Source organism: Chrysemys picta, chromosome 1 (genome assembly GCF_011386835.1).
Source record: "Chrysemys picta bellii isolate R12L10 chromosome 1, ASM1138683v2, whole genome shotgun sequence".
NCBI lineage: Eukaryota > Metazoa > Chordata > Testudines > Emydidae > Chrysemys > Chrysemys picta.
The window spans coordinates 56722040-56748693 of NC_088791.1; the positions used below are offsets into that span (position 1 = coordinate 56722040).

The 26654-nt window shown below is 41.5% G+C and overlaps 2 protein-coding genes and 1 long non-coding RNA gene across 9 annotated transcripts in view; 1 reads left to right on the forward strand and 2 right to left on the reverse strand.

Moving 5' to 3' along the window:
• PUS7L (pseudouridine synthase 7 like) overlaps positions 1–5931 on the reverse strand; it is a 21596-nt gene extending 15665 nt beyond the window's left edge. For 2 of the 5 annotated variants that reach the window (XM_065557505.1, XM_005297943.5), the window contains exons 1-2: positions 5422–5558; positions 101–1012 (exon numbers count right to left, since the gene is read on the reverse strand). In XM_065557505.1, coding sequence (XP_065413577.1) covers positions 101–983 — 883 coding nt within the window. In that variant the 5' untranslated portion in view covers positions 984–1012; positions 5422–5558. Of the gene's footprint in view, positions 1–100; positions 1013–3387; positions 3410–5421; positions 5559–5804 lie in introns of those variants that run through there. The other 3 variants (XM_065557501.1, XM_065557490.1, XM_005297944.5) reach the window with 2 other exon arrangements.
• Positions 5528–26654, forward strand: IRAK4 (interleukin 1 receptor associated kinase 4). 3 transcript variants are annotated; one of them, XM_008162498.4, is made up of 12 exons: positions 5528–5815; positions 6342–6506; positions 8344–8489; positions 8837–9031; positions 10085–10245; positions 13840–13904; positions 14823–14937; positions 18993–19102; positions 20220–20403; positions 21506–21568; positions 24701–24859; positions 24952–26654. In XM_008162498.4, exons 2-12 carry the CDS (start codon positions 6346–6348, stop codon positions 24982–24984), a joined length of 1392 nt encoding a protein of 463 aa, XP_008160720.2. In that variant the 5' UTR covers positions 5528–5815; positions 6342–6345; the 3' UTR covers positions 24985–26654. The 3 variants fall into 3 exon arrangements, with proteins under 3 accessions (XP_008160720.2, XP_065413596.1, XP_023956348.2); XM_065557524.1 differs by having other exon boundaries at positions 5566–5815; positions 10085–10159; XM_024100580.3 differs by lacking the exon at positions 5528–5815 and adding an exon at positions 5827–5962.
• Positions 19322–24277, reverse strand: LOC135973620 (uncharacterized). Its single transcript, XR_010590533.1, has 2 exons — positions 24223–24277; positions 19322–21880 (listed from the first exon to the last, which is right to left on the reverse strand). It is a non-coding gene; the product is annotated as an uncharacterized LOC135973620 (long non-coding RNA).

Sequence of the window (26654 nt, forward strand, 5' to 3'; positions counted from 1 at the left end):
GTGTAAATGAGAAGAGAATCAGACTCTCTGTATTCCTTTAAAAAACAATTATAATAAAACAATTAACCAAGGAAACTATAAAACATTATTAAATATTTACCTGTATAAACATCTTGTTTTTCCTGGCAATCAGCAGCCAGCCTTTTCCTTGACCAACTCTTCTCCCGAAACCTTACTATTATTGCTACATTTTGCTGACCATTAAAGTCTGTCACAGAAAACGACTTTGTTTCTACAAGTTTTCCAAACTTCTGACTGACAAAATGGTGGACTGCCTTTCTGTGCTCCTTATTCCCATCAGGCTTAAAAGAAAATTTAGAGTTTTCCAGTTTTGCATCTAAAAATTTAAAAAAATCAAATGCTTCCTCCTCAGACACTAGTTGACAGAGCTGTTTGTAATCAGTGTTTGCTTTGACAATAATTTCATTACTCTTTGTAACAGTCATTAAGAAAGGAAACTTCTGTCTAATGGCGCTGTGTAAATCGGCTCGATTCCTCTTGTCAAGGACTGGCCCCAGTGAGAACTCAGCAGGATGAGTGGCTGGATCATGTTCTGAGTCCCACACATCTTTTATGTTACAAGCAAACTGATTCAACAGTTCATTCACAGACTCATCTAACAAGGAGTCCAATGTACCTGCTTCATGGCGCCCACCTTCAGGTGCAGCTCCAGCCATGTGCTCTGTGCTGCCTTTGGCTAGCGACAGGCCATTTTCTGGAGCATAACTGGGGTTGTCGAATGGGCCTAGCACCTCTTCTCTGTGCAGCTCCAGAGGCTCTGGCCAGGGCCTGCGGGGGCTCTGTGGGCAGCAGCTGTTTGGAGCTGCAGGCGTGTCACCAAATGCACGAAGAGTCTCGGCTGTGCTCTCACTAAGCAGCCACCCGAGGGTATCAATTTCTGTCACGATGAAGTCACTGGCAGAGGTTTTTACGCTACCCTGGAAGCCGGTGTGATTGCTACGCATGCTCAGCACACCCGACATGGTGCCAGCCCTGCCCTGAGGCCACACACCTGTAAGAGAGAGTGCACCAGTCATCGCACAGCAGCCAGAGGACCCCCACTTTTCCCAGGGGTCATTGCAGCTCACCAGCTACTAGCGGGGCCTCCTGAAACAAAACATTAGCAAAAGGGGTACCGCTTCCCATCACGTGGGGGCAGCAGTCAGTGACCCTGGCCCCACCCCCTGCCCTGTGAGTGAGGGGCAGCAGGAACCAACAAAACCACTCCTCCCCCAGCCCTGTGCACGTGAGGGGCAGGAGCCATGAATCTGCCCTCAACCTCTGCCCTGTGCAGGCAGGAGACAGCGAATCTGCCCCCAACCCCTGCCCTGTGTGGACAGGAGCCAGCGAACCCACCCCCTGCACTGTGTACATGGGGGGCAGGAGTCAGCGAACCCTGCCCCACCCTTGCCCTGTGTGTGTGTGTGGGGGGGGAGGGCAGCAGTCATAGCACAGCGCAGGGCCTGGACAGGGGACCATGAGGGAGGGGCTGCCTCTGCCGGCCCAGGGAGCAAGAGGTTGCCAGCTCCTGCTCACAAGGGGCACGGCCACCATCAGCCCGGTGGTAGTACCCAGGGGTCAGCCCTGCGGGGATGTCACTGGTTCAGGGCGGGCCTTGGGCAGTGTCTCAGCCCCCAGTGACAGGCACTGGCCACACCACACTCACTTGCCCAGTGGGGGTGGGGTCAGGGGAGTTACATCGCGACATGCACGAAGCTCCTCGGTGCCATCCTGTCGTCAGAGAGCTGTGGGCAGTGTGACAGGTAGCAGAGAGAGGTGAACAGGCCCGGACAGTGGGGCTGCCTGCCCCAGGCAAGTGATCCCAGCAGGGCAGGTTCTGCTGCGAGCCAGACCCAGCTCTCAACAGCACTAATGTGTGGGGGGGTTGGGCTGGAGAAACCCTGACTCGGGCTCTGCAGTGAGAGTTGGCCCCTCCCACTGGCCTGGAGCGAGCCACGTAGGATTCATGTCTTGCGCTGGATGGCAGCGTGCTTGGTGCTGCAGAGCCATATCTAGTCATTTTAGTGCCCAGGGCGAGCAAATATATTTGCACCCCATACTGGTTTTTTTCATCATTTTTCTCCCCAAGAGGTTTGCGCCCTGGGCGGCTCCCCTGCTCGCCCCACCCTGGTTTCGGCCCTGTAACTCTGCCACTTGCATCCTTTGTGATCTTGGGCAGATCATATGTTTTGGTGCCTCAGTTTTCCCTTATATGAAAGATACTCTACAGAGGGATGGTGGGAGGCATAATTCACTGGTAAAATGGAAAACATTGTAAGAGTGAAAACTAGAGTAGTTCATCTCTCCAGAATGTGTACATGGGGGAAAAGGGACCCTTTCCCCGTAAACCAGAGATCACAAGTTAGGAGCCCTCACAGAAAGCAATTTTGCAGTGCTCTGCAATCATGATCTCTAAGGCTAGAGTTTACAGTGGAGTCACTCCAGCATTTGGGACCAGTACTATAGTATCTATTTTATAAAGATTTCAAATATGCCTTTCTGAAACTTAAGTCTCTAAACCACTAAAACCCATGCCCACGTGTGGCTTCCAGAGAGAGAATCCTGCCTGCTAACATATGTCCCAGTGAATGGAATCCACCACTGTAGCTGGAACTCCAGCTGGACCCCCACTACTCGGTTAGTAATCTGTCTCTCCCACCCTAGCCCATAGGAGCTGTGCTAAACAGCTCTCTTCTGGGAGGCATTCCCACACTCGTGTCCAACAGGCATAAAAGCCTCTTCCATCATGCAAAATCAAATCAGTGTTTTCCTTCCAGCAAAGAAAGTGCAAGTTTTATGGTGAAAGCGATTTCCCTGTCTCCTGATTAATAACAACAAACCAAGGCCCATGGGCTGGGGAAGAGAAGAGAGCTTAATTGACTCTGAGTTTTGAAATGGGGTCTTAATGTCTAGATTCAAATTAGCCAGCATCACCTTTTCATCTGGGGAATTGAAATGAAATGTGATTCTCTACAGCAGGCCTTGGCTAGTCCAGGACTAGTAGTCCAGCTCCCACCACACACACAGTCCTTTTAAAACATGTATCAGATAAAGTAGGTATCTTCCTTTTTCACATGCTTCATTATTTTCCTCATTGTATTGTCTGAAGTACAGATTTTAACACCTCTCCCCCCACACACACTTATCTAAGCCCCCTGTGTTCTACCTACAAATCAAGAGGATGAGGAGATCTGGGGGGAAAAGGAAAACAAAAAGAAATGGCTTTGGACTGTTTCATTTTTCCAATGAAATAATAAAGCCAAAGCAAATTAACAGTCTAGAAGTGTCAAAAAAGCAAGACATGATTCTCCATCAGCAAAGGCACAGGGGCTGTGGGATAGAAAGTGCAAGTGGAAAAAGTGACATCCAAATAGCAATAATTAATACCTGGCATTTCCCACAGCAGAATTCTGCAGTAATGGTGCAAATCACAGCAAAAGCACTGATAGCAACTACGGTAGGGACTGGGCTAGGCACAAGCCTGGGAATCAGATCTGCTTCCCAGTCCTAATCACTGCAGCAAGGCACTCTGCCTGGTCAATTTCTCCTTCTAAAAATTGAGAGAATGGTGCTACTCCCTTTTTGTGAAGTACTTTGGGTGGGATCCACAAAGGGACTTAGGTGTTACAATGCTGAGTGTCACAGCACCTAGAAAAGGACAGGAACACACCATGATCCACAAAGCTCAGTTGGCTCCCTGTACAATGCATAGGGAGAGATAAGTGGCTAAGAATGCCATCCACAAAAGACAGCAACCCTCGGATGCAGCGCATTCGGCCCCATGGACTTGTGCTCGTCCAGCTTTTCTAAACAGTCCTGAACCACTTCTTTCTCCACAGAGGGCTTGTTACCTCCTCCTCATACTGTGCTGTCCAGTGCAGCAGTCTGTGACCTGACCTTGTTCGTGAAGACAGAGGCAAAAAAAGCATTGAGTACATTAGCTTTTTCCACATCCTCTGTCACTAGGATGCCTCCCTCATTCAGTAAGGGGCCCACATTTTCCTTGACCGTCTTCTTGTTGCTAACATACCTGAAGAAACCCTTCTTAATTCTCTTAACATCCCTTGCTAGCTGCAACTCCAAGTGTGACTTGCCTTCCTGATTTCACTCCTGCATGCCTGAGCAATATTTTTATACTCCTCCCTGGTCATTTGTCCAATCTTCCACTTCTTGTAAGCTTCTTTTTTGTGTTTAAGATCAGCAAGGATTTCACTGTTAAGCCAAGCTGGTCGCCTGACATATTCACTATTCTTTCTACACATCGGGATGGTTTGTTCCTGCAACCCAATAAGGATTCTTTAAAATACAGCCAGCTCTCCTGGACTCCTTTCCCCCTCATGTTATTCTCTCAGGGGATCCTGCCCATCAGTTCCCTGAGGGAGTCAAAGTCTGCTTTTCTGAAGTCCAGGGTCCGTATTCTGCTGCTCTCCTTTCTTCTTTGGGTCAGGATCCTGAACTCGACCATCTCATGGTCACTGCCTCCCAGGTTCCCATCCACTTTTGCTTCCCCTACTAATTCTTCCCTGTTTGTGAGCAGCAGGTCAAGAAGAGCTCTGCTCCTAGTTGGTTCCTCCAGCACTTGCACCAGGAAATTGTCCCCAACACTTTCCAAAAACTTCCTGGATTGTCTGTGCACTGCTGTATTGCTCTCCCAGCAGATATCAGGGTGATTGATGTCCCCCATGAGAACCAGGGCCTGCAATCTAGTAACTTCTGTAAATTGCCGGAAGAAAGCCTCGTCCACCTCATCCCCCTTGGGCTTAAACTCTCTGTGCCTCAGTTTTCTCATATGTAATTGCACTTATGCATTTTTGTAAAGTGCTTTGAGATCTTTCAGTGAAACGTGATATAGCTGAGTATTTACAGGTAGATAAATACAGGAGCGCTGCCCTGAGGAGCTTACAAAATCAATCTAAATCAGAAGCACAGTAACGCTAGGAATGGGGGATGGCCTAGGAAAGAGCAGCACAGCAAGAGGCTGACACAGAATAAACCAGGGTTGTTGCATTTACTCCTTGCTTATTACATCTGCTGCACTAGATTTCTGTTAGACTGGATGTGCTTAACAGGTTAATTCACAACAGCCCTGCTGCACCTGTCCAAAGAAAGAGCCTTTTTACTGGGGTGTCTCTGGGCGGCATTTTCCTTTGACAAATAAACAGCCCTGCGCTGATCAAAATGTTACATAGAAATCCGCAGAGTCTGGTGCTTTCACAACCAAGCCATCAATACAGGCAGCTTTTAACCTCACTTGAGACCATCCAAGTATCAGTCCCGCGCCCCCCTTCTCCCAACTCCCTCCGCGCGCCCCCCGCCCCAACCCCCGCCCTCTTCGCCCGCGCCCCCTTCTCCCCCACCCTTCTTCCTTAGCCCCCCTCGCGGCCCCCCACCTCCCAGGCACTTGGTGTAGCAACTTCCTACCTACTCCGGCCGGCGCGCGGCCCTTCCGCCTTCCGCCCAGCCCACCAGCCGGGGCACTCAGAGCTCTGCCGCTGCGGTCCTAGCGCCGGGGGAGCCTGCTCCGCCCGGGACACTGGGCCCGCAACGCTGCGGGGGGGCACGAGCGCCCTGGGCTGCGGCCGGACGCTGCTGGCCCTGATCCTGCGGGAGGGGGGCTGATGCCACTGGGCCCGATCCCGCACCGCCCCATTTGTGCGCCCCCGGCGGCTCTGAGGCTGGGCGGCTGCCCCGCTCGCCCCGCCCTAGTTGCGGCGCTGTACAAGATACCCAGAGACCACTTGCTTCCTGCTCCAGCGAGTTCAGAGTCTGAGGCCTGATCCAGCAGGCCCGGGATCTAGCCTTACCGGCACTCGCTGTAAGTCCCGTGGCAGTCGGACACTGCTCTCTTCGTGTGTGTGTGTGTGTGAGAGAGAGAGAGAGAGAGAGAGAGAGAGGCGGGCCCAATGCAATGTACTATGGCCCGGCAAGCCTGACGGGGGTAGCAATAATGTCACATGGTGAAGTAAGTGGAGTATGTACAACTTTTAAAACCTATTTTGGGGCAGAAGGCATGATGTGGAACTGAGATGAGAGAGGATGTGGGGAAAGTGAGCTACCTGGGAGGGACTTGGAGATGGACATTAATGCAGGACTGCACATGTTTATATAGCACCTAACTCAATGGAGCTCTGGCCTAGTTGACTTCTAGTACCGTAATATAAATGTTAACACAGGGGAACTGGAAGAAAGAGGGGGAAAGAGTAGTGGCAAGAACCAAGAAGATGAAAGCAGGCGATGGTGCGATTAAAAACCAGTGAATTTAAACGAGAGAACAGTGAGTCATATGTCAATTGTAGTTTTAATTAAGAACCTGTATTAAAAGGATGTAATGCATTTGTTAGGAAGATGAGCAAATCCGTAACTCCTTCAACATACGTGCGCTGCATTGGCTATAAACTCATGATGCAACTGGCTGATTTCATTGATCCACAAGAAGGATGGAAGACGCTAGCAGTAGATATAAAAGACCCTTCTGGCGAAAACAGATACAACCAAATGCATATAAGGTATTGTATAAAAGTCAAGAGAAAATAGATTTGTTGTTTTTAATCAAATTGAGTGACTTAATGTAGATGTCACTTCCTTATTCCTGTGACTTGTAACAACTTCCATATGAGGAGAGATTAAAAAGACTGGGACTGTTCAGTTTAGAAAAGAGATGACTAAGGAGGATATGGCAGAGGACTATAAAATCACGAATGTCTGGTGAAAGTGAGTAGGGAAGTGTTATTTACCCCTTCACATAACACAAGAAAACTACGGGTCGATGAAGTTAATAGGCAACAGGTTTAAAACAAACTAAAGGAAGTACTTCTTCACAGAATGCACAATTAGCCTGTGGAAATCATTGCCATGGGTTGTTGTGAAGGCCAAAAGTATAACTGGGTTCAATAAAGAACTAAAGAAGTTCATGGATAAGGTTAAGATTTTGTCATGGTTATTTTTAGTAAAAGTCCCAGGCAGATCGCGGGCAATAAACAAAAATTCATGGAAACCTGTGACTTTTACTGAAATAAGGGGAGGGACTGACAGCTCCAGCCCCTTCTGTCTGAGGCAGCTGCTGACAGCTGCGGGGGCCACATCCGCTTAGAGCTGCAGGGATGAAGCAGAAGCAAAAAATGTCACGAAGGTCTCTGAAAGTCATGGAATCCGTGACCTCCATGACAAAATCTTATCCTTATTCATGGAGGATAGGTCCATCAGTGGCTATTAGCCATTTTACTTTACTTAAAAAACTGATTGTTTAGTCTCTTACTTAAGTTATTCACGTAAAGTCTCCTTCTTTAAGGACCCCAAAAGGGAGTGAGGGGTGGAATTGCCCATCCCCTCATTATTTTGTCTACCATTATAATGTCAAACACACCAACTTTGGTTCCTTAATTTCTGGTTCCATATCTTCTATTCTTTACAAAGCATGATTTTAACATCGCCCTTGAACCATATCAGTAGGCCCTTTAAGTCCAATTGTTACGTATTTTTAGTACTCTTTTAACACTAAAGCCTCAATTGCCTTTCTGTAATAATAATAATAAAGCAGTGAAGATATTTAATTAGGTTCAAGTTTAATTCAGTTTCTGTCCCTTTCAAGTTAAATAGTCCAAGCAAACTCAAAGTCAAAATGGAACAAAAATTATAAGAATTATTTTTATTTTGATAACACACCATGTAGTTGTTCACATATGCAGCAGTATTGTGTGTATTTGGAAGAATACTCAAATGATCTGCACAGACGTATTTTAAAATTGGGTTTGTGATCTTTCTGATGAAAGAGATTTTTGTTTCTGCATGTGTATTCTTTGTTGTTATTTACATTAGGTCTTGTTACCCTGCATTTTCTGGAAGACTTTATGAATAACTGAAGCACTAGTTGTATGATATGATGAATACCAAGGAAGTGAAACCTACCTGAGGGATTTAGTCAAGCTGTCTAAAATTTCTTAACAGCTTCTTAACTGGAACACCTAACAAACAGGTGGAAGAAACATTCTCTTTGCTAAAAATCCAAACCCATTCCCCTTCATTTGAGGGCTGAGAAGGCTCCCAGTCGACTTACCTGGGTCTTCTAGCAGGACCCTCTAGCAAAAACAGGAAAAAAGGATTTATTTTTCTACCATTAAAATATGAGGTATAAACAGAAGAAAGCTGCTGCTGCTTCTTTCTTTCTTTCTTTTTTTTTTTAATAAACTTTTCAGGTCTCCTGCTTATGCCATGAAGAAACACAGAAAGGGTGCAAACCTATCACCCTCCTTCTCACCTCCTCTCCCCCTCCCCCCTGTCCCTCCCAGTCTTTGTAGGTCACTTCTTCTTTAAAAAAGTAATTTTGATTTTAATTTGTCTTTTAAGGAGATTTGAAGGGCTAATAAAGATGGGAAAGAGCCCCACCTGTGAATTACTCTATGACTGGGGAACATCAAACTGTACAGTTGGTGATCTTGTGGAACTATTGACCAGGAATCACTTCCTAGCACCAGCTAGCCTTCTGCTTCCAGGTAATTCTGTTCTCCATGGTGTCTATATATTGCATTCTTCATTTACACAGATCTTTTGTAACTTCACCGTAGCAATCTATTTAAAAGAAATGAAATGACTAGCTTGTTTAAATGATAACTGAAGGTGGTTACATCTCTCCTGACTTATTTTTTTTAATAATAAAGATTAAAAGTAATTGTTCAGGACGTTACAAGGGGCATATAGTTTTAAATTTTAGACACATACAGAACATGTCACATTTAGTGACGCTTAGATATCTGTCAGCCTTTACTAAATGCTGATGCTACATAACCTATGATTTTCTGTGTCACAGCACTCTTCAATGTATTTTTAATTTCATTTGCAGATGCTGTTAGGGTGGCAGATGATGTTACGGTACCTCTTTCTTCACAAGAAACTATGCCTGTACATAAAACTATGCCTGTACAGGAAAAACCAGTAATATCTGCAACACCTCTTTTAGCTCAGAGTAGTGAGGGACAACTTTCAGCTCCTTCCTGCTTACCTCAAGAGAACAACAGTCTGCAACTTAGTGACACAGGTATGCACTTTGGTAAAATTAAATGCAGCTTCAGCTGCTGCCGCCTTCCATCATTGCACATATCCTTTACCCAAGTTCTAGAAGTAAAAAGAACATACAGTAGAACCTCAGAGTTACGAACACCTCAGGAATGGAGGTTGTTCGTAGCTCTGAAATGTTCGTAACTCTGAACAAAATGTTATGGTTGTCCTTTCAAAAGTTTTACAACTGAACATTGACTTACTACAGCTTTGAAACTTAACTATGCAGAAGAAAAATGGTGCTTTCCCTTTATTTTATTTTTTTGGATAGATTACGTTTAGAATAGTACTGTACTGTATTTTCTTTTTTTGCTTCTGCTGGTGCCTGATTGCGTACTTCTGGTTCCAAATGATGGGTATGCTTGACCGGTCAGTTTGTACTTCTGGTGTTCGTAACTCTGAGGTTCTACTGTATAGCAACCAAGGGGCCAGATTTTGATATGCCTTTGCAAGTCCCTGTAAGAAGCCTCCAACCCTTTGTCCAGTTTTTGTGCTGCCTGCATAAAAGGATTTTGGCCTGTGGCGATCAAACTTTCAGTAAGCATGCTCCATCTTGATATTAACAAGGCCACTGAGGTGGAGTGTTGGATATAGAAGCTTCTAATTCCAATGTGCTCTACATCAGCGTTAGTGATGAGGATGGACTGTTGGAGTACTTGGTTCATGGGCTACGCTTTAGTCTCCTGAGCTCTAAAATTAAAACTGAATTGACTGTATATCTGTTTTCTTCCACACAAGGAACTGGAAGATATTTGTACTCAAAGTACCTGCAAGTAGTGAGCAAAGTTATCAAAGAATAACTAACTCACTTGTAATTTGTTTGCTTTTCTTACTTTCTGGTGTCTACTCAGAGAGAGCAATTCTGGCTTAAAACTTGCAATGAATCCAAAATTAAAGCTCCACAATGCCATTATTTGTACTCTGGGAAATCTGTTTAAATAGAGCTAAAGCAGGGAGATAGGTACATGTATGCGAAGTGGCTTACATAAAAAATTGACCTTTCAGTTCCATCCAAAATGTTTCTTTATTTCAGGTTTCCACAGCTTTTGGTTCCATGAGTTGAAAAATGTTACAAACAACTTCGATGAACGACCTACATCAGCTGGAGGTAATAAACTGGGAGAAGGAGGCTTTGGAGTTGTGTACAAGGGCTACATCGATGGCAAAATTGTGGCAGTGAAAAAACTTGCTGCTGTAAGTTATCATAACTATTTTGTATGAGCGTCATATGCTTTATGGTGTTACTAGTGTGTATTTTAAGTGGACATATTCAGTATTTTTATAAGTGACAGGGATACTCCAGAATTTGACATCATTGAAAACTCAGTTGGGTGAGAATCTTTCTCAGATTTGAATTCTTTTTTTTTTTTTTTTCTTTCGTCAAAATGTTAGTCACCTGTTGGGATTTTTAGTAACATAGGTTTTGCTATAAAAGAGGTTAATGGCTCATCTACTGAGATGTCTGTCTCCAAAGGGGCCGATACTAGATGTTTCAGAGGATGACTGTAACTTCCCTCATCTACTGTGGTATATACCAGATGATGCAGTAGTATGCAACTGAAATAGATAAATTGTAGAGGTGAAGTTTTTCTTGGCCTGGTGATCAGTTTGTGCTCTGAAGTTTCAGAATGGGTAGTCTCTGTAACTTTATCCTAGTTCAACTTAGGTGCTTCTAAGGTAAGATGTGAAAGCTCCATTTTTAAAAAGAGTTTTCTAAAGGCCAAGAAACTATTGTAAGGAATAAGCCAGTACTGGTAAGGGTTGGAGCAATGATTTTGTAAGTCTTTCCCATTCTGATTTCTGTGATTCTGTGCTTCAGATGTGTCTGGTGTGTGTTTGTTTTTTGTTTTAAGCTCTCTACCTCATTACTGGGTGAGTGACCCCACAAGCTAAATAAACATTCCATTAATATTTTACCTTTATCTATTATAAATTTGCTGGTTAAGTATAAATATTTATTTTTGTATTATTAAGCACAGTATTGCAATTAGAGGAAAAACAGGTGATCTAGCTGCTATGTTGACATCTTAGATCCAGTTATCTTATAAATCAAGGAAATAAATAATAATGCTGTGATATCTCATTTTTCAAGTTCCATTAAAAACCACACAGTAAAAAAAAAACCTTTTCTAAATGGGAAAAGACTGAATTGCTAAGGAAAGAATCTTTTCAGTTCTTGAAAAATATTGGTTAGTACATATTGTTCTGTGTTTTTAGCTTTTAAAGTAATTTACATGGTCATTCATGGGTATTCAGAAGAGCAGTGCAACTCACATGTTTATTTTGGGAGGAGAATGTAGCTTGTCTCAAATTGGAAGTGAAAAAGATAAGCTTTTATCTGCATTTTTGTGCTGCTACATCTTGAAACACTGAGTAAAATATCTTAAGTTAAGGTTCAGCTGCCGGAATTGTGTGTAGGACCCCAGATTTCTTTCCAAGGGTGCAGTCTTGTAGCTCTTAGTAAACTGAACAATGTGAGCCTACTTCTGCAGCCCTCTTCCCCCACCAGTGGTCCCAGTGAAATCAGTGGGACCACTCAGGTTACAAACACATACAGTAAAACTGATCTGTCATACAAGGGAATAAATGTCTTTCTACAACCCTGTAAGAGTTCTGATATTACCCTAATATTTTACTGCTGCTTTTTATCGCAGGCCTTTGAGGCTCAGTGTCCAGACCACCATCTTAGCTGTGGAGGATTTGAAAATTTAAGGGGGAGAGAAGTCTACAGCCTTACTTTTTTTTTGTTATTAAGGGCTGGTCCACACTAACCCCCCAGTTCGAACTAAGATACGCAACTTCAGCTATGTGAATAATGTAGCTGAAATCGAAGTATCTTAGTTCAAAATACAAGGTACTTACCGCAGGTCCACACGCGGCAGGCAGGCTCCCCTGTCGACTGCGCGTACTCCTTTCATGGAGCAGGAGTACCGGTGTCAACGGCGAGCACTTCTGGGATCGATTTATCGCGTCTAGACAAGACGCGATAAATCGATCCCAGAAGATTGATTGCTTACCACCTAACCCGGAGGTAAGTATAGACGTACCCTAAGGGGACCGTTGCAAGTTCTGTATGGAAAACCCTAAAGAAATTCTGTCATTCTAATCAGTATTTCAAAGAACAAGAGAATATTGTGTAACAATGATAAAGAATAACTATATAGTGTCAATAATTCCATCACAAGTAGTGGCAAAATTTTATTTTATAAATGTTACACTGTAACCATCCGCAAGGGGGAAATGGAGAGAACATCCTCCATTGACCCCTGAAAAAAGTCCCTGTTGCAGAGAAGCCAAGTTATTTAGTCAAGGGGGTAAAAACCAGGGAGGGAGAAGAGCTATTTAACTTACAGGAAAAAGTTGTCACAAGAACAATTGGTATAAACTGGCTATGAATACATCTAGGCTAGAAATTAGAAGGTTTTCTAACCATCAGAGAAGTAAGGTTCTAGAATAGCCTCCCAATATTACTAGTGGGGGCAAACAACCTAATTAGTTTTAAGATAGAGCTTGATACATTTAAGAGTGAGATGGTATGATGGGCTTACCTGCAGGGGCAAAGGGTTGAGTTCAGTGGTACATGGGGTTCCTTCCAGTCCTGTGTTTTATGTTCCTTAAATCTCATGCTTCAGGATTTCAGCTGGTCACCTGCAGGGAGTTCTAGGTTTTGTTTTCTTCTTCCTCTGAAACATCAGAAACGGCCACAGCTGGATATGGGACATGGTATGCAGTGAGCCAGTTCTCCATGGCAGTACAGAGAATTCTTTCTCAGATGCTTGGCTGGTGTGTCTTGCTCACATGCTCAGGATCAAACTGATAGGTATTTTTGGGATTAGGAAGTAATTTTCCACCAGGTCAGATTGGCAAGGGACATCATTTTTTTGCTGTGGCATAGGTAGGGGTTGCTTGCTAGGATCATCTGGGTCTATTTTATCAAATCAATTCCCTGCCATTGAAGGGGCCTCTGGCATTGGTGTATTCATTCGCTCCTATTCTCTGCCTGTGGTACACAGTAGTTTAATTTCCTGAGGACTGTAATGTTTTGGTTGGGCTCAATACAGGGATAACTGGATGGCGTTTAGTGACCTGATGTGTAGGAGGTCAGACTAGATGATCAGGTGATTGCTTCTGACCTTAAACTCTGACTCTGTAAGGTCACAAAGGAAATCTCTGATAGTGCCAAGAATAGGATCCAGTTCCATGACTTTAAAACATGTGCCTAAATATGGACTAAGGAAGTGGTCTGATTTTCCAACCCCATCCCCCAATGCTGAGCACCAACTAATTTCCATTGACTTCAACAGCTGCTCAGCTTAGGTGCTTATACATAGATTTAGGAGTCTTACTTTAGGCATCTGATTTTTTTTTTCTTGTTAAATCTTGGCCCAGATTTCTTGATTCCTACTCTTGTACTTTAGTCACAAGAGCAACCTTCCTCCCCATTAGCATGAATACAGGAGGAAAACGTTCTGTTAAATAGGACTTGAAATGCAATGACCAGTGCAGTGGCAAATAGGAAATTACCTTGCAAGCATGTGGGCATGGGTGAGGCTGCCCATCAGTTTCTACAGGAGGATGTTGGTTGGGGGGGGGGGGGCGGGGGCGAGGTGTTTGCATCTGTGAGAGTAACCACCTGAATACGAATCAGTACTGTCTTTCTGGGTCAGCAAAGATGTTGTGATAAGGATGTTTACAAAAAGAGGTGTCCCCAAGTAAGATTTGCAATAAACTTGTTTTGTATGTAATATCACCTATAAAATTAATGGAGAACTAATATTTTCTTTGTAGATGGTTGATGTAAGCATTCAAGATCTGAAACAGCAGTTTGATCAAGAAATAAAAATAATGGCAAAGTAGGTACTAAGTCATGCAAATTTAGCATAACTGTAGGTATAGACTACCTACATTTGCAGAGCTCTCCTTGTTAGCATTCTGCCTTAGGGTTTCCTTGCTGTAGTTTTGCATGGGATAGTTTGGAAACTGTTAAATGAAAACATTGCAAAACTATTGTGGATCCTTTCTGTTCAAGATAAAAATTTAGGTTTATGTTTAACTCTACACAGTTTAGTAGTCCCATTGAGTTTTCAGGTTTGCGGGCTGTTAGCCAATGTCATGTATTTCCAAAATGCTTTGCATTAAGGCTAAGTTGTAAAACTATGAACTGAATTCCTAGAATGCTTTGTAATCATGCTAAGCTTTATTGTAGAAATTTACTAATGGTTAAACTGTTCCAATGTTTGTTCTCCAGATGTGTGGAGTGTGTCAGAAATAAGATGTATGTTCTGTTAAGGAATGTTTTACGCACACACACACGCACACTGTATTGGGTACCATTAGCACAAAACAGTTCATGTCTCTACCTGCAACTTGTATTCTGTAGTCTACTAACACTTGGAATGTTGTTGCATATGGTTGATACAGATGTCTTTGCATCCTGAAAAATAGTTATGAAGCTAGATTTAAAAAAAGGGGAGTAAGGTATATTAATCTTCTACTTGTCATAAACAAGTGGACTATAACTATAGGTCAAATTAAGCTCTGACTTTGAGACGGACTGAACTGCTACAACTCTGTTTCCCACAGATTGATAATGTATGAACCTCTCTGGTTATGCTGATCTACCTTTGATTAATAAACTAATTGAGCTGAGTTATCTGATGTCTTATTAATCAGTAATCCATACCAAACCACTAACAGGACTAAACTTTTTTTTCTAAATGTTAGAAGTATCGTGCAGCAGAACTAATAATTAAGGTTTCTCTTTGCCACAGATGTCAACATGAGAACCTAGTAGAACTGCTTGGTTTCTCAGGTGATGGTGATCAGCCCTGTCTGGTTTACGAATACATGCCCAATGGTTCATTGCTTGACAGACTGGCTTGTCTGGTAAGTGAGATTTATTATTACTTTTCTAACTTTGTCTTCTACTTCTGTCAATGACTAGAAGTTTATTCTAATGTCCTTGAAACACTAATGGATTTGAAGTGGTCAAGCTATGATATTCTACTATGTTCCAGCTGGTAGGCAAATACAGTTAACATTTTATACAAACATTTTAACTTATTAAGAGATCAGATATAATATTAATTAATTAGAACAAGCTAGACCATTGTCTTTAACAACCTGTCTGAAAAATGGCAGCTCCCCGAGAGACTGAAAAAAGTCTGAAAGTTTTGTGAAATGTTTAAAAACCTGTAACTTTGTTATCAGTGAGTGCCAGAGTTCTTTGGTTTTTAAATGGCATCATTCATAGAGCAATCTATTATCTTTTGTGATAAGTTGCTCTTTTCCCACCCTGTCCATTGTAACCATTTTTGTCAGGCATACAGCATCTAAGTCTTTGTTTCTTGCCCTAGTCTCTGTCCTTGTAACATCAGTTGAAAATTCCAGAACATGGGAGTCAGTGTCAAAAACTGTAAACCAGGCTTAGCAAGCAGAAGAGTAGTATTTAAGCAATAAATATTTTCTGTAAGTAAAATTCTTCCTTTTGATCTAGGGAAATGACTTATCCTGTAGGCTTGAGCCTCCTAATAACTAATAAATGCCATCCGTCTTTGGCACGTGTGCAGCTACCTACATGAGGGAGAAAATGTTAGCTGGCACAGAAATGTCAGTTTGATTTACAGATATAATTTACAGTATAAACATGAGAAGAAATGCTTCTTACTTCATGTAGTTTCCTAGTACAGTGCTGCGCCAAATGAGCATAACTTCCTTCTAACCATAATCTAGTATTGCCCCTTTAGAAGACTTCAACAACAAAAAATAGTGGGTTAGTAATAAAACTAGTTATTCAAAGATTATAAAATGACAGTATACACATTCATCTCAAGAACTTCCTGTTCAGGAAAAGACCTGAAAGATCACATCTTTCTGACATTGGTGACTGGTTTCTTTTGCATTAGTCTCAAGAGGGAAACAATTGTCTAAGAAAATCTAATCATTTAAGAAAAACTATAATGTAACTTTTAAATAGACTTTACATGTAGACATGAAATAAGCAAGCTAACCACTATGTCAGTGTTAAGACTTTAAATGCCAATCTAGACTACACACAGATGTGCACCAGTTTCAGAAAAGGTGTTTGTTGGGGATTTTTAAAAAAATGATTTTTTTTAGTTTAGTTTTTTTTTTTTTAAACTGCAAGTCTGCTTATAGATATTCTTTATTTTGGTCTAAGAATAGGTTATTTCAGTTTAGCTTAATCCTGTAGAAAACTGATCAAGCTAAACTGAAATAAGGTCTGGTGTAAAAGACAATCTCACTGTTTTTATTAAAGGTGTGACTTTAAACAAATTTAGTTAAACTGGTGCAAGCCTCAAACTAAGCCATTATAAACCAGGGTTAACCTACTATAAAAGTATCCACTTAGATTTGTATCAGTTTAGTAAAACCATATTAAAAACTGACTTAAAACTAATGCAACATCTGAGTGTAGACAAGCCCTGAGTGTCTTGGTGTACAAACTTGTGCTTGTGTAAATAAATCCTGTTTAAAAACAACCAAAAAAAACACTTTAAACTGGTGCAAATTGGCTTGTAGACAAGCCTCTTTCTTTGGAAGGGGTATGTGTGAAAATCTTTTGCTATTTGTCTCTGTAACCTCAAGAATCAGCACTAGGGAAAGAGGGAGCTGGGCAGAGCACTCCTAGTCTGAAGGGGAGGCAGAAATAGGCCAGGACCTTGCATGCAAGGGAGAGACCAAGCTTATTCCCTATTATGTCCCCAAGGCTTCTCCATCCAATGACCAGAGCGGGAAATGGGTGGTTGTCGGAATGTTTATTATGCTTGCTGACTTTCAAGAACTCCTTGGGTAGTTGGCACTGCTTTCTTGGCTCATCCCCTTCACTACAAGGGGAATTCATGCCAATCCTCTTCCCTAGGTGGCTGACTCGGCTACGGATGGGAGGAGTTAAATGTCCCCATTCTCCCAGCCTAATTAGTGCCATGAACCAAAGTGAAAATCTTGTGCTGGTAAATTGTACCTTTGCAATCATTTAATGGAGGAACATTAGCTTTTCACTTTGTCATTCATGTTTATTGACTGGAACAATTTCTTCTGGTTGTGTAGACGTGATGTTGCGACTGCTGAGGCTGAAATAAAATCTAGAATGTAATTGTTGCCAATGTAGTTAGCTCTTCGTTTTGCAATTTGGCGATTGCCGGTATGTAGCTAAAATCAAAGCAATAAAGAGCAAGTTTTGAAACAATCTAATGCAGTTCTTAAAATAAGAAGGGGTGGGAAGAGGAAATGTAACCTGACAAATCTATATATTGCTACCCATGTGAAGAAAGAGAAACATTTATTAGTCTTTAAAATGACCTACTGAAAGCATCTAAAACTGTCAGACCAATGTTGAAAGCAATGCAGGAGAAATTAAACATATCAGATTATTATCACTTCAGATTTTAATACATCCAAATGAGTTTGCCCTAATTACAAAGTCAGGTCTTTAATTATCCTAAAATGTTTCCTCTTCCCTAGGTCACTTGAGAGTTAAGGGAAAAGTGTTAATGACCTAATGATAAACAGTGTCTCCTCAAGTTTATTTGGCATCCCAAACCTACTCTCTGGAGTTTAGATCTTGATCTGTCATATAGAATTGTTTGTTGGGGCTTGCTGTGTTCTATCAGTACTGAGGGACTCACAAGGGATGGTTAAAATCTAAAGTGTCTGCTATCCGTTTAGCACAGAAATTAATTGGCCTCAAGTGGAGTGATGATAGATGTCCCAGTGATATAAATAATATTTCTATATCTTCTGTTTTAAAGATAATCAGTCTTTTGAGATTGCAGAGGCAAGCTTTTTAAATTTTTATTCTTTGAGTTTCTGAAACCAGCTTTTTATAGACTATAGTCTCTTTACTAAACTCTATGTAATCTTAAATAAATAGGATATCGCTATTAATTTATTTATCTCCTAGAACTGGAAGGGACCTTGAAAGGTCATTGAGTCCAGCCCCCTGCCTTCACTAGCAGGACCAAGTACTGATTTTGCCCCAGATCCCTAAGTGGCCCTCTCAGGGATTGAACTCACAACCCTGGGTTTAGCAGGCCAATGCTCAAACCACTGAGCTATCCCTCCCCTGAGCTAGCTTCCTGTTTTAGACACAAAAGGAGACAGAAGCAAAATGAACTTTGCTTCTAATTTCTTACTTTTTTCATGCTTCCTCCCCACCCCCATTTTAATGATACACAAGTGTCTTAGTCACTAGGGGCCACGTTTTAAAATGTATTTAGGTGCCTTAAGATGCAGATGGGCACCTAGGCATTTTTGACAATCCCACTAGATGCCTAACTCCCATTGATTTCAAGTCTTTCCATTGACTTGGGATCAGGCCTCTGTACAGCTATTCAAGAGTTTAATGCAGCATTAGGAGGCCTTCATCTGTCTTCTAATGAGGTGCAGACACTTTTTTGTCTGTATCTGATTATTGTGTTCCCCTTTCAGGAGTAGAAATGTTCCTGGATCAGAAATCAGATCATGTCTGCACTACAGGGACTATAGCAGCACAGTTACGGCACCATAGTGTAGATGCAGCCTACAGCAACAGAAGGGATTTTTCTGTCACCAGAGGAACACCACCTCCCCCAGTAGTTAAGTCGACACAAGCATTCTTCCATTGAGCTAGCCATGTCTATGCAGGGATGAGGTAGGCATAGCTGTGGGACTCAATAGGTTTTTTTTCACACCCCGAGCGCTGTAGACGTGTTGACCTAAATTGTGAACATAGACCAGACCTCAGACTTCTCAGTCACCATTACAAGCACATTTTTTTTGGGTGGAGAGTGGAAACTAATGTAGTGAATGAAGAATAAAGGAACATGTACTAACTAGTCCTCCATAGATCTACCTCTTCTTTTGGGACCCATATTTGTAAATAAAATACATATATTGATGTATTTTTCACTCTCCCCCCCCCCCCTCCTTTCTCTTTTAAGGATGACACTGCACCAATTCCTTGGAGTGCAAGGTGTAACATTGCTCAAGGTACAGCAAATGGCATCAGCTTTTTGCATGAAAACAATCATATTCACAGAGACGTTAAAAGGTAAAAACTGCTAATGCTCAGTAATGCCCACAAATTTTCCCATGGAGTGCATTTTAGAGAGAGAAGAGAAGAGAATAGACTAGAAGATAAGTGACGTATGTCCTCTTTGCCAAGGTTGGCTAGTTCTTACAAATACCACTTTGATAGAATTCTTATCACAATGTTTTCTGTTTTTCTATATCAGGACTGTTTACCTAAGATTTCAAGGCCTGTTTGTCAGACATTTTAAAGACAACTTTATTTCACAGTGATTTACCTGAGAATATCAGAACAGCTACATATGTATACAGAACAGTTTTATGCAAAGTAATTGACCCCAAATCTTTTCACATTTTCCAAAGTATCGTAGTGGCTTTGCAACTTGCTCTTCATTATACAATCTTTCTGGATTTTGTTTTACACCTAATGCTTGCGCTGTGTGAACATACTTTCTCTCTCTTGAGTATGGTGTCTCTTTCCAAAGTCTGCTTCATCTTTCCTCCACAAATGAAATCTTAGTGAGACTAAACAGACCTTCAAAACATCACTTCAAAAAATTATTCAAGGACATGAACTTTTCCTGCAAAAGATTTCTATCATACTATTTTTGGGTCTGTGCTTCAAAGACGTGGCCAGATGAGAATTTCCATAGCTAGAGTTCTAAAACTTTGCTCCTGTCAAGGTGGCATGAGCTGCCACTGTAGAACAGCTGATGTGTGATTGCTGAGTGTATCCAAAAGTCAGTTCTTGTCTAACTGCGACCAGTTTAAAGGAGGAGTATTCAAGCTGTGCCTAGAATTTTGGGACATGAATGTAACAGGATTAGTAGCCTTTAAGTAGTTTCTGTACTTTAGTTATGCTCCCTTTTAGTCTCCAAGAGAGCTTGTGCTGGCCAGCCAGTTACTGGTTTATTTAGTGAGCAGTTTGTTTTGATAGTTATGGTAGATTCCCATCAAAGATCACTTTCATATATTTTGCTTATAAAGTAAATCATCAACTTCAGAGAGTTCTCCAGATTCCAAATATCCATTAAAATAGTGAGTACAGTTCAGGTACAGATGTTTAAACGCTTTTTGAAGTGTGATAGAAAACATTGAGTTATTCCACTACTACAGAGAACATTATTTTTGTTTTTCAGTGCAAATATCTTACTAAATGAATTATTTGTGCCAAAAATTTCTGACTTTGGACTTGCAAGGGCATCTGTGAAATTCACACAAACCATCATGACAGATAGAATTGTGGGAACAGCAGCCTATATGGCACCCGAAGCCCTGCGTGGAGAGATAACACCCAAATCTGATATTTTCAGTTTTGGTGTGGTGAGTAGCAAATAGAAAACTGTTGTACTTGCTTCCTTGTTAGAAATGAAAAACGTTTACAAGCCAGAGTTCAGGAAATGGAAAACCCAGCATTTGTTACTCTTTTGTTTTGCATATACCGTGTTTACTGATTGAAGGAAACCACTTTGTACCTGAAGAGTAAATATATTTGTTTTGTTGCGCTGTTTGAAGGTATTTGAAAATGCTAATTAATTAAAACTGGCATTTAAATCTACTACTGGTGACTGCTATTCTGCTGAAAAGTGAGTTTGATGCTGTGGAACATCAGTGTAAGATCACAAACTTACGTTCCAATTAGATTTAATCCTGGCTTTACAATCCTTAAGATGTTACATTTATATGTTAAATATGGTTTTCACTTGCACAGTTTAGAACAGGGAACTGGTTCTCTTACTTTTCTGCTTTTAAAACAAACAACTCCAAACCTGAATGCTGTGTGCTGCTGAAGCACAGTAATTGATGCCCCTCATGCCTAGCTTGCTCGTAAATCAGTCTGAGTGGAGTGTTAGTGCTCCTTGCTCTATTCAGGAAAGTGGTGAACCCAAATATGAACAGATTATCCAGCATCACAAGAGCTGTCAACTTCTGCTTTCTGACTATCAGCTTGGGGGATGAAAAGACCAAGAAGAATGTTTAAGTACCCGAAAAACACCCACCACCTACTGGGGAGGAAGGGGATGGTAAATAGGAAAAATGAACACCACCATATGGGGTCAGGGGAAGAACTCCACAGAATGCCCACACAAGGTGAAAATGGAAGAGAAATAGAGATGGGGTGACAAACCAATTTCTCCCATCAGCTAGGCAGTAGAGGGAGAAAATGGAGAACCTCATTAGGAGGGATAGGGTGAGAGAAGACCAGGAGTTCACCTGCTCTTCCAGAAATGGGGGAAATGAGAGGCAAGAGTCAGCCACTTATGTCCAAAAATGCACTCTTCTTTGCAAGCCATGATCCTAGGGACTTGCACTTGAAACTGTTATAAATATAAACAGAAGATCTTGTTCCTTTGTTTCAAATTATTTATGTGTTAACTGTTTCTGGATGCTTTCCTAGCTGTTACCTCTTTTGGTTTTCTTGTAGGTTTTACTGGAAATAATAACTGGGCTTTCGCCAATAGATGAAAACCGGGAGCCACAGTTACTGGTATTGACTTTTTTTTTTTTCTCCTCATCCCAGAATTGTTTTATAATAAACCATAGTTTCCAGTTTGGAGAAGTCCCAGCTTTGCCACCCAGGAGGTACTGACACTGCATCCAGTTGCCAAAGTCTTCTTTCAGGAGTAATGCAGGAACCCTTGTTTCTTGAGCTAGTGGGAGAGAGCCTTATCAAGAATAGGAAAAACATAAGGCCAGTTTTGAGGAAGCTGTACTATCCTACCCCTCTGGGCCACGGACGACACATGGCATCAACATCTGGGAAAAGGGCCTCAACAATTCCATAGAAGAAAATCCTTTCCTAACAAAAGAAAGGAACCAGTCACACTCCATCATGCATCCTTCATCATTTCCTGAAGTAAATTTAGCTATCTCATGACAGCTATCACATCTTTGTTTTGCAAACAGGAGAATTGGGGAACTCAGTAAGGGACTGCTGAGCCTTAACTGGGTAAAAGTTCACAGCTTGTGTTCCATCTAAAGCAGAAAATTGCTTTACAACTTCTATTTAAAAAGGAATTTATACTGAAATAATTAACTTATACTAAGTTTGTATTAAAAGAACGTAGGGATGCAACCCCATATTCCTGGTGTCTCTACATCTCCCACTACCAGATGCTTCAGAGGGAGTGAACAGACCAGGGCAATTATTGAATGATCCATCCCCTGTCGTCCAGTCCCAGTTTCTTGCAGGGGGAAATGTAGAGACACCCGGAGGATGGGGTTGCATCCCTGATGATCTTGGCAAATAGATCCATCAATGGCTATCCACAACAAACTTATGTAATTCTTTTCTGAGCCCAGTTATTCTTTTGGCCATCATACCATCCCCTGGCAATGAGTTCCATAGGTTGACTGTGCATTGTGTGAAGAAGTACTTTCTTATGTTTATTTTAAATCTGCTGCCTATTAATTTCATTGGGTGACTCCTGGTTCTTGTGGTGTTTACCCCTTCACATAATACTTCCCTATTCACTTTCTCCACACCTTTCATGATTTTATAGACCTCTATCATATCCCCCCTTAGTCATCTCTTTTCCAAACTGAACATTCTCAGTCTTTTTAATCTCTCTTCAGATGGAAGCTGTTCCATACCCCTAATCATTTTTGTTGTCCTTCTCTGTACCTCTTCGAATTCCAATATATCTTTTTTAAAATGGGGCGACTAGAACAATATGCAGTATTCAAGATGTGGGCATACCATGGATTTATATAGGGGCATTATGATATTTTCTGTCTTATCTATCCCTTTCCGAATGGTTATTAATATTGTTAGCTTTTTTGACTGCTGCTGCACATTGAGCAGATGTTTTCAGAGAAATAACCACGATGACTCCAAGACTACTTTCTTGAGTGGTATCAACTAATTTAGACCCCATCGTTTTGTATGTATAGTCGGGATTATGTTTTCCAGTGTGCATTACTTTGCACTTATCAGCTTTGAATTTCATCTGCCATTTAGTTGCCCAGTCACCCAGTTTTGTGAGATCCCTTAGTAATTCTTCATAGTCAGCTGTGGGCATTACCATTTTGAGTAATTTTGTATTGTCTGCAAACTTTGCTACCTCACTGTTTACCCCTTTTTCCAGATCATTTATGAATATGTTGAACAGCACTAGTGCCAGTACAGATTCTTGGGGGACCCCACTATTTACCTCTTTATCCATTGTGATCCTATCCATTTATTCCTATCCCTTGTTTCTTGTCTTTTAACCAGTTACTGATCCATGAGAGGACCGTCCCTATTATTCCATGACTGCTTAGTTTGCTTAAGAGCAGTCGGTGTGGGACCTTGTCAAAGGCTTTCTGAAAGTCCAAGTACACTGTATTACCTGGATCACCTTTGTCCACATGCTTGTTGACCCCTCAAATAATTGTAATAAATTGGTGAGGAACGAATTCCTTTTACAAAAGCAGTGTTGTCTTTTCCCCAACGTATTGTGTTCATCTATGTGTCTGATAATTTTGTTCTTTACTATAAAAAGAACAGGAGTACTTGTGGCACCTTAGAGACTAAGGAATTTATTAGAGTATAAGCTTTCGTGGGCTACAGCCCACTTCTTCGGATGCATATAGTCAAAGACCGAAGAAGTGGGCTGTAGCCCACGAAAGTTTATGCTCTAATAAATTTGTTAGTCTGTAAGGTGCCACAAGTACTCCTGTTCTATTTGCGGATACAGACTAACACGGCTGCTACTCTGAAACCTGTCCTTCTTTACTATAGTTTCAACCAATTTGCCTGGTACCGAAATTAGGCTTACCGGCCTGTAATTGCCAGGATCGCCTCTGTAGCCCTTTATAAAAATTGGCTTTACATTAGCTACCCTCCAGTCATCTGGTATGGAGGCTGATTTAAGCGAGAGGTTACATATCATAGTTAATAGTTGTGTAATTTAATATTTGATTTCCTTTGGGACTCTTGAATGAAGGGGCCTGGTGACCTATTACTGTTTAATTTATCAATTTGTTCCAAAACCTCTTTTATTGACCCCTCAATCTGGGACATTTCTTCAGATTTGTCACCTAAAAAGAATGGCTCGGGCATGAGTATCTCCCTCACATCTTCTGCAGTGAAGACCAATGCAAAGAATTCATTTAGCGTCTCTACAACAGCCTTGTCTTCCTTGAGTGCTCCTTTCTCACCTTGATTGTCCAATGGCCCCACTGGTTGTTTGGCAGGCTTCCTGCTTCTGATGTACTTAAAAAAAAAAAATTGCTGTTAGTTTTTATGTCTTTTTGCTAGTTGCTCTTCAGATTCTTTTTTGGCTGCCTAGCTATATTTTTACACTTGCCAGAGATTATGCTCCTTTCTCTTGTCCTCAATAGGAGTTGATTTCCAGTTTTTAAAGGATGCCTTTTTGCCTGTAACTGCCTTTCCTACTCTGCTGTTTAGCCATGGTGGCATTTTTTTTTTTTTTTTGGTCCTCTACGTCTGTGCACACACACATGCACGTATTTAAAGCTTGTGTCTTTTACCAACAGAAATTGATCCAATAAAAGATATTACCTCACCCACCCTATCTCAGAAAAATGTAAAGTACTCACAAGTTTAAACCTCACTGCTCCTTTTAAAAAGTTGTTCTACTCAAAACAGTTTTAACACTACCAAATTCTCTTGCAGTTAAGTATCAAAGAAGAAATTGAAGATGAGGAAAAGACAATTGAAGATTATGTTGATGAAAAAATGAGTGATTGGGACACCATTTCCATTGACAAAATGTATTCAGTTGCTAGTCAGTGTCTGAATGAAAAAAAGAACAGGAGGCCAGACATTAAGATGGTACATAGATTTTCACTTTAAGGTTTGTTTAGCCAATATATATTGTGTGCTTGTGGTAATGTAACTAATCCACATCTGTTCTACTTTTGCAGGTCCAGCAGCATCTACAAGAGATAAAAGCCTGATATCTGTTTCTTACCAGTTTTGTGCTGTTCCTGCATTCCAGGCTTTTGTGGCCTATATGTGCAATCTGTTGTTGGCCTTTCACCACTGTGCCACCGGACAAGGAATTTTCTCAAAGACTTTATGCTTTAGTCATTTAAGGGAGTTGATGTCTGATTAAAACAACGGGTATCTTAAATCACTTCCATAAGACTTTCTTCAGTGGCCTTAGAGAGAAAGAATGCTGAGGTTCTTTTTATGGCAACATATTGTGCTTTTGCCATACCATCTCCACTTCATTTTCTAAATATATTTCCTGACTAGAATCCAGGCTTCTGCAGCTCCCTGAGTAAAATGTACCTGTTACAAGAAGACCATGATAAACAAATTGATGACTGGTAAATGGCTTCTAAGCAGAAAGAGTAGAAACCAAAAAGAGCTAGTCTAAGCAAAAACATTTCAAACTGAAGAGGTCAGTCTATATTGCTCTCAGCCGGAGTTCAGGTAATTTCCATTAATCTGTTGTTCCATGTGGTCATAGTCAGAATTCAAGACCAGAAGGGACTACCAGATCATCTAATCGGACTGGCTCTATATCACAGGCCAACAGCCGTACACAACCCAACAACCTAAATTAAACTAAAATAGTACAGCCCACTGGTGACTAAACTATTAAGTGCCACAGGCCAATGCCTAAGCCAGGGAAATGATTTAAGTGAGATATAGCCAGATAATCCTGGCAAGTGACCCGCATCCACATGCTGCAGCAGAAGGTGAACTGCCTCCCTCTCTCCCCCCCCCCCCCCCCAAGGTCACTGCCAATCTGACTGGGGGAAAATTCCTTCCGAGCCCCACGTATGGTGATCCGTTACACCAGTTACATGTGAGCCAGAACTAGCCAGCCAAGCACCTGAGAGAGAGACTACTCAGTGTCACCTCAGAGCCCTGGTCCTTCTTGTCCAGTGTCTCATCTCCAGCTGTGGGCATCCCTGATGCTTTAGGAAGGACATCATTAAAAAAAAAAAATCCCTTCCTGACCCCTGCAGGTAGCCAGCTGAAACCCTGAAGCATGAGATTTGAAGAATGTATGATATAAACTAGAAGTGAGCCCCAAGGCTGCTGAGCTCAGCCCCCCACCACCATAAGCAACCTTGTCATATAGTCACACCTGTTATCTTGATAATACCCATTTAAAATAAACTGAGCTACTTTGCTCAATGCAAATTGAGAGTAGAGAACTGAGAATTGATAGATGTGGGTTCACTTTTACTGACTCATATGACCTAATGACACGCCATTTAATCTCTCTTCCTCAGTTTCCCATTTAGGAAAAAGCTGTTTGACCTGTTTTTGTAGTACTCTGAGATCCTTGGAGAAAATGCTATATAAATGTAAAGTATCATTAATATAGTCATTTTGTAAGTGATCACGATAGTGCCATTTTACGACCACCTTGCATTGTCTTCACTTCCAATAGCTGAGTTTAATATAAGAGCTTATATAGACTAAAATGACTTGTGTACTTGAAAGGTTTTATAATAAAAGAATATATAAATATTGATGGACCAAACCACAGGCTAAAAATTGATCATTCCACAGTGAAGGAATAACCTACATTGATCTTGTATAAAAATGCTACTGTTTGTAAATAGAAGATATGAATTTCAAATAAACTTTCCTTTTTTGCACCTAC